At 44.5% G+C, this 13510-nt stretch overlaps 1 protein-coding gene across 5 annotated transcripts in view; it reads right to left on the reverse strand.

Annotated features, from left to right (window-relative positions):
- Positions 1-13510, reverse strand: part of cab39 (calcium binding protein 39) — an 80926-nt gene that overhangs the window by 7138 nt on the left and 60278 nt on the right. For all 5 annotated transcript variants that reach the window (XM_038815063.1, XM_038815064.1, XM_038815065.1 and 2 more), the window contains 4 exons: positions 12823-12941; positions 11863-12031; positions 11232-11291; positions 285-350 (listed from right to left, as the gene is read on the reverse strand). In XM_038815063.1, the coding sequence (XP_038670991.1) occupies positions 285-350; positions 11232-11291; positions 11863-12031; positions 12823-12941 (414 nt within the window). The remainder of the gene's footprint in view (positions 1-284; positions 351-11231; positions 11292-11862; positions 12032-12822; positions 12942-13510) is intronic.

A 13510-nucleotide genomic window follows, 5' to 3' on the forward strand; every position in this document is an offset into this window, starting at 1 on the left:
TAGGCATCTTGGGATAAGGAATTCAATCCAACCCTGAAATAGAGTCAAAATGCTGGTTTGGGAATCTGGCTGTGGTCGTTCAGAGCCTGAATGGAACATGCAATAGCTTATCTAAATCTGCAAACAAGGCATTCAACAAATATCTTCAATATCTGAACTCTTATGCTTGCGGCATAACAGTGTAAAGTGCAATGTGACGAAATATGACATTTTCATATTGTACATCTTAAATTTATTTTGAGATCAAAAAGTATGCTCTATTTAAGACTACATATTTGAATTACCTTCAACGACTGTCTTTTTGTGACATAGTTTTCTGAATGGAGTAACTTTTCATATTCGCTGAAGAACTACAAGAAGAAAGTGATAGGCAAACTTTTGAAATTAAAACCAGAAGCAAATAAGTAAAGCAAATAAGCTATACAACATTTATCGATGATGTGGAGATGCCGGCGTTGGACTGGGGTGAGCACAGTAAGAAGTCTTACAACACCAGGTTAAAGTCCAACAGGTTTGTTTCAAACACGAGCTTTCGGAGCACGGCTCCTTCTTCAGGTGAATGAAGAATTCTTCACCTGAAGAAGGAGCCGTGCTCCGAAAGCTCGTGTTTGAAACAAACCTGTTGGACTTTAACCTGGTGTTGTAAGACTTCTTACTGAACATTTATCGAAGTAGCATAAGTTTATCAAATTCCATTTTATGAAGCACACGACTTGGGAGATTTGCATGCATACACTCGTTCCTCCAGATTTCCTTGAAATTGTAATTTATGCAGAACTCAAGTGTAATTTTTAAAAACTTACATATTCTTCATAGAGTTTTAATGAACATTACTGCTCAGATGTTGTGCCCCCAATAATTAACTTATTTTATGTGCAGCTTATGAAAACAGAATCGTCTTTCAAACTTTGGATCAACTTCATATTAACAAATGTTAAAATAATTGCATGATATATAATTGCATCTATAATGGCTGTATATATTCTTACCCTTAATACTTGCTTCTCATCACCAAATTGAACATCAAATTTAATTAAGTATACATAAGGGAGTCAAATATAATATTGCATTTAATGTTAATTGGAATGACAATTAAGTTTTCTTTTTGCTTACAAAGATCAAATTTGAATCGATGATAGAAATGCAAGTCAAAAAAGGTGTACAAAATGGGAATCAGCAATAAACTCGTAAAAATAGGACATTGTTTCAAATAAGAAATATAAAAGTGCATCAGCTCGTGCAGCATGGTGGTGCAGTGGTTACACTGCAACCTACGACGCTGAGGACCCCGGTTTGATCCTGGCCCCAGGTCACCGACTGAGTTTGCACATTCTCCACGTGCCTGTGCAGGTTTCACCCCCACAACCCAAAGATGTGCAGGTTAGGCGGATTGGCCACACTAAATTGGCCCTTAATTGGAAAAAAAATAATTGGGTACTCCAAATTTATTTTTAAAAAGCGCATCAGTGAATTTCAATATTTTCAAATTCCTCAATATTATGATCAGGAAATACTATTATGGAACTGAAGTAACATACTTTTTGTTAAACTACAAGCTCCTCTACAAAGTAGGAGCAGATACAAAGAAATGTCACTAGAGGGCACTCCCATACAATAATTCAAGTTTTCTGGGAACTGTTTGAAGTAACTTTCCCTTCAAATCCAAGATGGTTTTCTATTGGAATAGTTAGCCTTCAGATGGATAGATACATTGACCCGACAATTATCCTGCCTTCCAGGTTGAATTTTCAACATTCTTTAGAACAAAGAAAAGTACAGCACAGGAACAGGCCCTTCAGCCCTCCAAGCCTGTGCCGACCATGCTGCCCGTCTAAACTAAAACCTTCTCCACTTCTGGGGCCTGTATCCCTCTATTCCCACCCTATTTATGCATTTGTCAAGATGCCCCTTCAACGTCACTATTGTCCCTGCTTCACAACCTCCTCCAACAGCGAGTTCCAGGCACCCACTACCCTCTGTGTAAAAAAAACTTGCCTCGTTCATCTCCTCGAAACCTTGCTCCTCGTACCTTAAACCTATGCCCTCTTCTGCAAGCTCTCCACATCCTTCTGGTAGTGTGGCGACCAGAATTAAACACTATACTCCAAGTGTGGCCTAACTAAGGTTCAATACAGCTGCAACATGACGTGCCAATTTTTATACTCAATTCCCCGGCCAATGAAAGCAAGCATGCCGTATGCCTTCTTGATTACCTTTTCCACCTGTGTTGCCCCTTTCATTGACCTGTGGACCTATACACCTAGATCTCTCTTACTGTCAATACTCTTGAGGGTTCTACCATTCATTGTATATTCCCTACTCGCATTAGACCTTCCAAAATATATTACCTCACATTTGTCCGGATTAAACTCCATCTGCCATCTCTCTGCCCAATCTCCAAACGATCTAAATCCTGCTGTATCCTCTGACAGTCCTCATCGCTATCCGCAATTCCACCAACCTTTGTGTCGTCTGCAAACTTATTAATCAGACCAGTTACATTTTCCTCCAAATCATTTATATATATATAACGAACAGCAAAGGTCCCAACACTGATCCCTGCAGAACACAACTAGTCACAGCCCTCCAATCATAAAAGCACCCTTCCATCACTACTCTCTGCCTTCTATGATCTAGCCAGTTCTGTATCCATCTTGCCAGCTCACCTCTGATCCCATGTGACTTCACCTTTTGTACCAGTCTGCCATGATGGACCTTGTCAAAGGCCTTACTGAAGTCCATATAGACAACATCTACTGCCCTACCTGCATCAATTATCTTTGTGACCACCTCGAAAAACTCTATCAAGTTAGTGAGACACAACCTCCCCTTCACAAAACCGTGCTGCCTCTCGCTAATACATCCATTTGCTTCCCAATGGGAGTAGATCCTGTCTCGAAGAATTCTCTCCAGTAATTTCCCTACCACTGACATAAGGCTCACCGGCCTGTAGTTCCTGGATTATCTTTGCTATCCTTCTTAAACAAAGGAACAAATTGGCTATTCTCCAGTCCTCCAGGACATCACATGAAGACAATGAGGATCCAAAGATTTCTGTCAGGGCCTCAGCAATTTCCTCTCTTGCCTCCTTCAGTATTCTGGAGTAGATCCCATCAGGCCTTGGGGACTTATCTACCGTAATATTTTTCAAGACACCCAACACCTCGTCTTTTTGGATCTCAATGTGACCCAGGCTATCTACACACCCTTCTCCAGACTCAACAGCCACCAATTCCTTCTCTTTGGTGAATACTGATGCAAAATATTCATTTCGTACCTCGCCCATTTCCTCTGGCTCCATACATAGATCCCTGTCCTTCAATTGGCCAACCCTTTCCCTGGCTACCCTCTTGCTTTTTATGTACGTGTAAAAAACTTTGGGATTTTCCTTAACCCTATTTGCCAATTACTTTTCATGACCCCTTTAGCCCTCCTCATTCCTTGCTTAAATTGCTTCTTACTTTCCTTATATTCCACACAGGCGTCATCTGTTCCCAGCCTTCTAGCTTTGACAAATGACGCCTTTTTCTTTTTGACGAGGCCTCCAATATCTCTTGTTTTCCATGGCTCCCAAAATTTGACGTATTTATCCTTCTTCCTCACAGAAACATAGCGGTCCTGAATTCCTTTCAACTGACATTTGAAAGCCTCCCCCATGTCAGATGTTGATTTACCCTCAAACATCCACCCCCAATCTCGGTTCCAGTTCCCACCTAATATTGTTAAAATTAACCTTCCCCAATTTAGCACATGCACCCGAGGACCACTTTAACATTGCCAATTTTGTTGTTAGCTTCGATATAAATTAATGCGAGCAATTGAGGATCAACAAATCAATAAATGTTTAAAATAAATCATAACAGAATTTTCTCCTCATAAAGCAGAGGTCCATTCCACACTATTCTGATCCTGCATTATAGGAAGGATATGGAAGCATTAGAAAGGGTGCAGAGGAGATTTACCAGGATGTTGCCTGGTATGGAGGGAAGATCTTATGAGGAAAGGCTGAGGGACTTGAGGCTGTTTTTGTTAGAGAGAAGGTTAAAAGGTAACGTAATAGAGGCATACAAGATGATCAGAGGATTAGATAGCGTGGACAGTGAGTGCCTTTTCCCTCAGATGGTGATGGCTAGCATGAGGGGACATAGCTTTAAATTAAGGGGAGATAGATATAGGACAGATGTCAGAGGTAGGTTTTTTTACTCAGAGTAGTAAGGATGTGGAATGCCCTGCCTGCACTCACCAACATTAGGGGCATTTAAATGGTCATTAGGTAAACATATGGATGATAATGGAAGTGTAGATGGGCTTTAGATTGGTTTCACTGGGCGGCGCAACTTCGAGGGGCGAAGAGCCTGTACTGCGCTGTAATGTTCTATAATTTATTGCCCATCCCTAGTTGCCCCCGAGAAGGTGTTGGTGAGGTGCCTTCTTGAATTGCTGTGGTCCAAGGTGCACGTACACCCACGGTGCTGTAGAGAGGGTTCACCAGGATTTTGACTGAGCAACAGTGAAGGAATGGCAATGTTGTCAAATCAAGGTGGTGAATGACTTGGAAGGGAACCTCCAGGTGATGGTGTTCGCAAGTATCTGCTGTCCTCGTCTTTCTAGATGATAGTGGGTCCACCCCCTCTCTTGCAGGCCTATCCCAACCACCATCAGCCATCCTCAACCCCTTGACTTTGTGCCACATTCATAAATTACATCAGTGTCAAATTTATTTATTTAAAAAATATTTTTATTAAGGTTTTTGAAAATTTTAATAAAAATAACAGACAATGACATTAACATGGTATCTCAATCTCAATCTTCCCACACTCAATCTTCAATCCGCCCACACTCAATCACACTCCCCATCTCAATCTTCACACACCCCAGCCAATCCCCCACCCTCCTTTGAATACTGCATCTGCTGGCATTTTAATTTTCCCCGAGTAAGTTGACGAACGGCTGCCACCTGAAAATGAAAATCGCTTATTGTCACGAGTAGGCTTCAATGAAGTTACTGTGAAAAGCCCCTAGTCGCCACATTGCGGCGCCTGTTCGGGGAGGCTGGTACGGGAATTGAACCGTGCTGCTGGCCTGCCTTGGTCTGCTTTAAAAGCCAGCGATTTAGCCCAGTGTGCTAAACCAGCCCCTCCAGGTGAACCCGACCATTGACCCTCTTAAGGCAAACTTTATTTTCTCGAGTCTGAGAATCACAGCCATGTCACTAACCCAGGTCTCTACAATCGGGGTCTTGGAGTCCTGCAACATTAACAAGATCTGTCTCCGGGCTACCAGGGAGGCAAAGGCCAAGACGTCAGCCTCTTTCGCCCCCTGAACTCCCGGCTCTTCCGACACTCCAAAGATGGCTACCTCCAGACTCGGCACCAACCGTGTTTTTACCACCGTGGACATTACCTTAGCAAAACCCTGCCAAAACCCTCTAAGTTTTGGGCATGTCCAAAACATGTGGACATGATTTGTTGGGCTTCCCGCACACTTCGTCCACGTATCTTCTACCCCGAAAAACCTAGCCGCTGTCATGTGTGGACTACCTTAAATTGTATCAGGCTAAGCCTAGCACATGATGAGGAGGTATTAACCCTGCTTGGGGCATCCGCCCACATACCCGCCTCTATCTCTCCTCCTAGCTTGTCCTCCCACTTGCCCTTAAGCTCCCCACCAGTTTCCTGCGCCTCCGAAAGCTCCTGGTAAATATCTGAAACCTTACCCTCTCCTACCCAGACACTGAAGACTACTCTATCCTGTATCCCCCGTGGCGGCAGCAGTGGAAAGACCGGCACCTGTTTTCTCAGGAAGTCTCGCACTTGCAAATACCTAAACCCATTCCCTGCTGACAATTCACATTTATCCTTCAAGGCTTTCCAGCTGGCAAAGCTACCATCTATAAATTGATTCCCCATCCTTTTAATTCCTGCCCTTTGCCATCTCCGGAACCCACCATCTAGCCTACCCGATACAAACCGATGATTATTATAAATCAGGGTCCAAACCGATGTTCCCTCCACTCTCATATCTCCTCCATTGCCCTAAGATTCTCAGAACCGCCACCACCACCGGACTTGGAGTATTGGGCCGGCGAGAATGGAAGAGGTGCCATTATCAGTGCCCCCAAACTGGTGTCTTTGCATGACGCCGCCTCCATCTGCTCCCTTGCCGACCCCTCCCCCACTACCCACTTCCTAATCATGGCTATATTAGTCGCTCAGTAGTAATTGCAGAAGTTCGGCAGCGCCAACGCACCCTCCCCCTCCGACTGCACTCCAGCAACACTTTCTTCACTCGCGGGGTTTTACCCGCCCACAGAAAGCCTGAAATAACCTTATTCACCCGCTTGAAAAAGGCCTTTGTGATGAAGATGGGGAGGCACTGAAAGACAAACAGAAATCTGGGGAGGAGTCATTTTCGCGGTCTGTACCCTCCCCGCCAGTGATAGCAGGAGCATGTCCCATCTCTTAAAGTCCCCTTCCATTTGTTCTGCCAACCGGGATAGGTTTAACTTGTGCAGTGCCTCCCATTCGCAGGCCACCTGGATTCCCGGATGGCAAAAGCTCTTCCCTATCATTGTAATCGGAAGCTCTCCCAGTCTCTTCTCCTGTCCTCTAGCCTGGATCGCGAACATCTTGCTTTTCCCCATGTTCAATTTATACCCTGAAAAATTGACAAATTCCCCCAAGATTCGCATTTCTTCCCCTATACCCTCCAACGGGTTTGAAATATACAAGTGCAGGTCACCTGCATAAAGCGAGACCCGGTGAGTCCCCCCTTAGCCCCCCAACTCCCGAACCAGCCCTTTCCAGTTCCTAGAGGCTCTTAACGCCATGGCCAATGGCTCTATGGCCAGAGCAAACAGTAACGGGGAGGGCACCCCTTTCCTCGTCCCTTGGTGTAGTTCAAAGTACCCCGACCTCAGCCGGTTCATACTCTCACTCGCTACTGGTGCCTGATAGAACAACCGCACCCAGTCAATAAAGCCCTCACCAAACCCAAACCTTCCCAGTGCCTCCCACCGGTAATTCCACTCCACCCAATCAAAAACCTTCTCATCATCCATCGTTACCACCAGCTCCACCTCCTCTCTTTCTGAGGGCATCATAATAACATTTAAAAGCCTTCGAACAATGGCCTCGAGTTGCCTGCCCTTTATAAATCCCGTCTAGTCTTCCCCTATTATCCCAGGGACACAGACCTTTGTCCTTGTGGCCAGAAGCTTAGCCAGCAGTTTGGCGTCCACATTCAGTAGAGAAATCGGCCTGTATGACCCGCATTGCTCCGGATCCTTCTCCTGTTTCAGGATCAATGAAATCGAGGCCTGCAACATTGTTGGGGGAGGAGGACTCCCTTCTCTCTTGCTTCATTAAGGCTCAATATCTCTGAAAACATCGTATAGAATTCCACCGGCTAGCCGTCAGGCCCCAGGACATGCCCTCTAGCCCCTTGATTATTTCCTCAATCTCAATTGGGGCTCCCAGCTCTTCCACCAGTTCCTCATCTACCCTCGGGAACCTCAACTGATCCATCCCCTCTACCCCAGCTGGGTTCCGACTCAATTTACTATAGAAGTCCTTAAACACCTCGTTCACCCCCGCTGCATCCAGGACAGTATCCCCGCCTCTACTCTCTACTTTACCTATCTCTCTGGCCGCCTCCCTTTTCCTGAGGTGGTGTGAAAACATTCTGCTTGCCTTTTCCCCATACTCATAAATCGCCCCCTTGCCTTCCTCAACTGTTCCACTGCTTTCCCTGTGGTCAGCAGCCCAAACTCCATCTGTAACCTCCGCCACTCCCTCATTAGCCCCGTGTCCAGGGCCTCCGAGTATCTCCTGTCCACCTGGAGTACCTCCTCCACTTATCTATCCCTCTCAGCCTGTTCCGCCTTTTCTCTGTGGGCCCATATCGTGATGAATTCCCCTCTAACTACTGCCTTCAGAGCTTCCCAAACCGTCGCTGCTGAGACCTCACCCGTATCATTTGTTTCCAGGTAGTTCTGGATGGACTTGTTAACCCACCCACAGATTGCTTTGTCCGCTAGCAACCCCACATCCAGTCTCCACAGCGGGTGTTGCCCTCTCTCCACACTAATCCGTAGATCCACCCAATGCGGGGCATGATCCAACACTGCGGTTGCAGAGTACTCAATATCCACCACCTTAGTGCCCTGCTCAGAACAAAAAAGTCGATGCGAGAGTATACCTTGTGTACATGTGAAAAAAAAGAAAACTCCTTTGCCCTTGGCTGTGCAAACCTCCATGGGTCTACACCCCCCATCTGTTCCATAAACTCCTTCAATTCTTTTGCCGCAGCCAGCCACCTCCCTGTCCTGGATTTTGACCGGTCCAATTCCGGATCAATGACTGTGTTAAAGTCTCCTCCCACGATCAGGTTATGTGACTCTAAGTCTGGGATCTTACCTAAAACCCACCTCATAAATTCCACATCGTCCCAATTCGGAGCATACATGTTCACGAGTACCACCCGCACCCCCTCCAGCTCCCCACTCACCATTAAGTACCTACCCCCTTGTCTGACACGATTCTCCTTGCCTCGAATGCCACTCGTTTGCTGATCAAGATCGCCATCCCCCTGGTCTTTGAGTCCTGCCCAGAGTGGAATACTTGGCTGATCCACCCCTGTCTCAATCTTGTTTGGTCTGTAACCTATAGGTGTGTCTCTTGTAGCATTGCCACGTCCGCCTTCAGCCCCCTCAAATGCGCAAACACGCGAGCCCTCTTGACCGGACCATTCAGCCCTCTGCGTTCCATGTTAACAGCCTGGTTCCATGTAATCAGGCACCCCTGCCGACTATCCATCACCCTTTTTAGGCCAACTTCTAGCTCGCGCCCTCCGCCTCCTCGAGCCCCCCTCCCCTCAGGCAGTCGCCATTCCTGAACTCCCATTTGCCCCCTAGTAACAGTTCCTCCCCTGTCAGCAAAGCAGCTCCCCCCTCTCCCCTAGCAACAACACTAGAAACCCAACCCCCAAGCCAAGCTCCAGGTCAACACCTGCTCACCCCCCACTGCGCTTCAGAGTCAACTGACACATGCTGACTTGATAGCGCCCGTCCCTGACACCAAGCAGTCTGTTTCCCCATTGTTCTGTCCCCTCTCCCCCAACATGGACAAACATTTTAAAAGCATCACATTCCCCTGTAAACAAACATCAGAAAAAACAGTGAAGAAACAGCCACTTCAGAAAAATAATCACCCAAAATGCAGGATCATCCCCCTTCTAACCAGCTCCCTGCAAGACAAAGTCAGCCATCCAAACAGCCCCTTATTACAGATAGCACTACTTATATTTATACAACCCAGCACGTCAAATCGCCACCACAGTATTTATCCACGGCTTCAGTGTCTTTTAATTCGCCTCCAGCCTCTTTTCTTTAATAAAAGTCCATACTTCGTCTGGTGTTTCAAAGTAGAAGTCCCGTTCCTTATGTGTGACCCACAGACTGGCTGGGTAACAGCATCCCAAACTTCACCCCCTTCTTAAAGAGGTCCGTTTTTGCCCGATTAAACCCAGCCTGCCACTTAGCAAGATCTGCACCCAGGTTCTGATAAATGCGCAGCTCACGGTTCTCCCATTTGCTGCTCTGTTCCTTCTTAGCCCACCACAGAATGTGTTCCTTGTCCAGGAAATGGTGAAAGCGTACCACCATGGCCCTCGGTGACTCGTTTGCTCAGGGCTTCTTCGCGAGAGCTCTGTGCACTCTATCCACTTCTAGGGGCCGAGGGAACACCTCAGGCCCCATCAACTTCTCCAGCATGTCCATCACATAAGTCCTCGCATCCGATCCCTCACGGCCTTCAGGGAGGCCAACAATTCTAAGATTCTGCCTCCTGGACCTGTTCTCCAGGTCCTCCAACTTCACCTGCATTCTTTTCTGGCGATTGTTCTTCATCTCCACCTTGGTCTCCAGCACGGTTATGTACTCCTCGTGCTCGGACACCTTTTTCTCCACCTCCTGGATCACTTTCCCGTGGGTCTCTTGATTCTGCACAATTTGATCAATCAAAGCCTTAATCGGGTCCAGCATGCCCTTCTTCAGCTTGGTGAAGCAATCTTTGAAAAACTTCACCAGCTGCTCCGTCGACCACTGTGCCATCTCCCCGCGGCCCTGCTTCTCCGCATGCTTTCCCGCGTCACCAGCTCTGCTGGTGTCTTCCTTATAAGATTTTGTCTTCTCACACGGCCACTTTTAGTCCAATTCTCCATATACTGGAGGAGGATTTCTCCTTACTGTCCCACTCTTCACCGATTTATCCCATAAAATCCACAAAAAAACGGGGAAAAAGGTCTAAAGGTCCGTCACAAGCAGGAGCTATCAAATGTGCCACCTACTCATCCATGGCTGCCACCAGAAGTCCATCAGCATAAAATCTAAATAATAATGTATTCAGGGCATGGCAACCTAATTGAAACTGATCTGGTATATATCATGATTCAAGAACACAAACCGCAAGACAAATGAAAACTGCAAGAATCCAGGAACAATGTTGCAGATTAGGAGTTGTCAACCAGAGATCTGAGAGAAGGTTTCAAGGGGTCTTCCAAATAAAAAAAGGACGGTGACAATTAAAGAGACCTTATGTAGAACTGGATCTTCAGTGCCAGGCAGAATGCAGGAGTGGCAACTCACAGAGCAATGGTTCTTAGTAAATTAGAATCAAGGATCAAATACAGCATTCAAATCTAGATTTGAAACTCTCCCCCTGATGGACAGACTATATTAAATTGACTGCAGCAAGATTAGGTGCAAATTACAGAAATATGTGTTAGACACAAAATATACCCAAATATCTCATCTGGAGTTCAGATTACGGCTAAAGCATCTAAGGATAGTTCGAATGAGATTGTAATTCAGTAGATCTTTACAAAACTGAAACATGATATCATAACCTGCAGTCATTTCATTTTACTTTTTCAATTAAAATTAACATATTTCAAACTGCTCATCCTCCATGTGAATCCTGTGCTGAATAGTGGAAGATTCAATGTGCCTTTTCTCTTCTCCGTTCCCCACTCCTTCAAAATTAGGGTCGGTGCAGACTTGATGGGCCGAATGGCCTCCTTCTGCACTGTAGGGATTCTAAGTACTAGGTGAGTTACCATTTTTTTTGCAAAACAGTACTATGCCTTCTAAATGCCATGTTAAAGAGACAGAAATTATCAATGTCATTCAAAATTGTCCCCATCAAATCCTGAAGCAACATACTTTTACTTACTCTATCATAATACTGTTCCAAAAATTCTGCACTCAGTAGTTTGTGTCGTGTAAGTAAATCCTGGAAATAAACCACATACAAGTAAGTCAATAGCCGAGCAAGAGCAAGTAAAATAGTACAAAAAGGCAGCACAGTGATTAGCACTGCTGCCTCACAGTGCCAGGGACCCGGGTTCAATTCCGGCCTTGGATGACTGTGTGGAGTTTGCACAAACTTCCAGTGTCTACGTAGGTTTCCTCCCACAGTCCAAAGATGTGCAGGTTAGGTGGATTGGCCAAGATAAGATTTGCAGATTAGCTGGGGTTGTGGGGATACGGTGGGGGAAGTGCATCTAGGTGGGGTGCTCTTTCAGAGGGTTGGTGCAGACTCAATGGACCGAACAGCCTCCTGCTGCACTGTAAGGATTCTATGAATCACATTATAAATAAAGGACCAGTTAGGCAAAAGCTGGGCTACCTTAGCATACTCAGGGAATAACAAACTTCTGTGAAATATGTAGCTACTTTTCAATTGGTTATCAAAAATGCTTGAAGATCTACATAACGTATGCGCCTTCTCCAGAACAAAAGTTAATTGCACCGCAAGGTGATATAATGAGAAACAAAACTTCAAAATATGATGTGTGAATTACCTTGAATGTGGCAAATGCATCTGAAGCAATGTCAAAAGTTGACATTTCCACATATCTGAAGAAATCATAAAATTGCTCAGCCCACAGAATAACTTTTGCCAATGGTTCATGCCGGATACATTCACGCAGCATAATACCGCAATTAAGAGCAATTTCTGGTGATTCGTACCTACAAAAGAGAGATAATTTACGATACACAAAAAGATCAACTTTATCCATAACGTACAATACTTATTCAATACTATTTTATAACATGTCCAAATATTTCCCCGAGTGTTACCATGGTATGCTTTGTTCTAATTTACTGCATTGGGAATTTTGGAAATAATGCTTCTAGCAATGTTCATTTGATTACTGATTAACTTGTGTAACTTTATTTTGCAACTAATCCCAGGGCTACAAAGCAAATGAGTAGAGCATCAAATTTTCTTTCAACTTTCAGGAGTCTACTGTGTCATTTGACAATATTAAAGAAACCACTTGAAATATAAGATCCAAGGCTACCATTTCATTTGTGCACATTACAAAACACAAGGACTTAAAATTGGAACAAAAAAATCCCGTTACAGTATTCAAGAGGATAATAGGTGATTATTTGAATAGAAACAATGTGCAAACTCATGGGTTAAGTGCTGGGGATTGTTACCCAGTCAGAGATGTTCATTAGGAGAGTCAGTGCAGACAAAAGATCACCCTTCACCTCCACCACCACACTTTTTACAATAATGAAACAAATGTGGAAAAAATTATGGCTTTTGCAATGATTCACTATTTTCAAAGTAACTCTTTTAAACTGGAAAGCCAGAGACAAAAGCCTAATTAATTTTAGAAAAATGTTTCCAAATTAAAGCTCACCAACTCTCCTCACTGAAATAAAAGGGCATATATAGCAAGAAAATTATTCAGAAGTATCTGCAACAAATAAGAGATACACATGTGCAAAAAGGCTATTTTACACACCCTTTCAGTAACATGAACAATATATTTTGCTGAGTACAGATGTATTCCACTGTTGGGGTCCGTGTGCCAATCTGCCTTCTCAGAATATTGTTGAAAATCTGAGCCACATCTTTCTTGCCCTGTGAACAGCAAAACGAAAGTGAGTCCTGAAATATAGCTGATGGAGGAATGAAGACTGCAGGCATGCCATAGCTTGACATGATATACATAATTTGTTCCCACTAACAGTTTTATCAACTGACAAATAAGGAAAGGCTGTAAGCCCAACAAATTTGCTTTTGTTAATTGTGCTAATTAAGTTCAGCTTTTTCACCTTCTTCCCACTGTCCTCCATGATAGATTTATTGAGAAGTCATGAAACGGCATGAAAGACAGAAACTCCCATGATTAGATTACAAAGTCCAATCTTTATTCACTCATTTACATCAATATTCATCAACCCTGGAATAGCAGACTTGATCAACCTGACGAGCAGCAGAGCTGTTTACCCACAAAAACTGCCTTGAAGGGGAGGAAAGAAAAAGCACCTTCAGTATTAAGAGGTGCTTCATCATCTATATAACCAGATAAATATTAAATGCTCAGACCTCCGTATAATTTAGTTTTTAAATCATCTTCAAAATAGAATCATATTCTTAAATCGTGATGAATGGCAGAGCAGGCTCGAAGGGCCAAAGTCTCTTCCTGC

The sequence above is a fragment of the Scyliorhinus canicula genome, chromosome 13, assembly GCF_902713615.1.
Source record: "Scyliorhinus canicula chromosome 13, sScyCan1.1, whole genome shotgun sequence".
Classification (NCBI taxonomy): domain Eukaryota; kingdom Metazoa; phylum Chordata; class Chondrichthyes; order Carcharhiniformes; family Scyliorhinidae; genus Scyliorhinus; species Scyliorhinus canicula.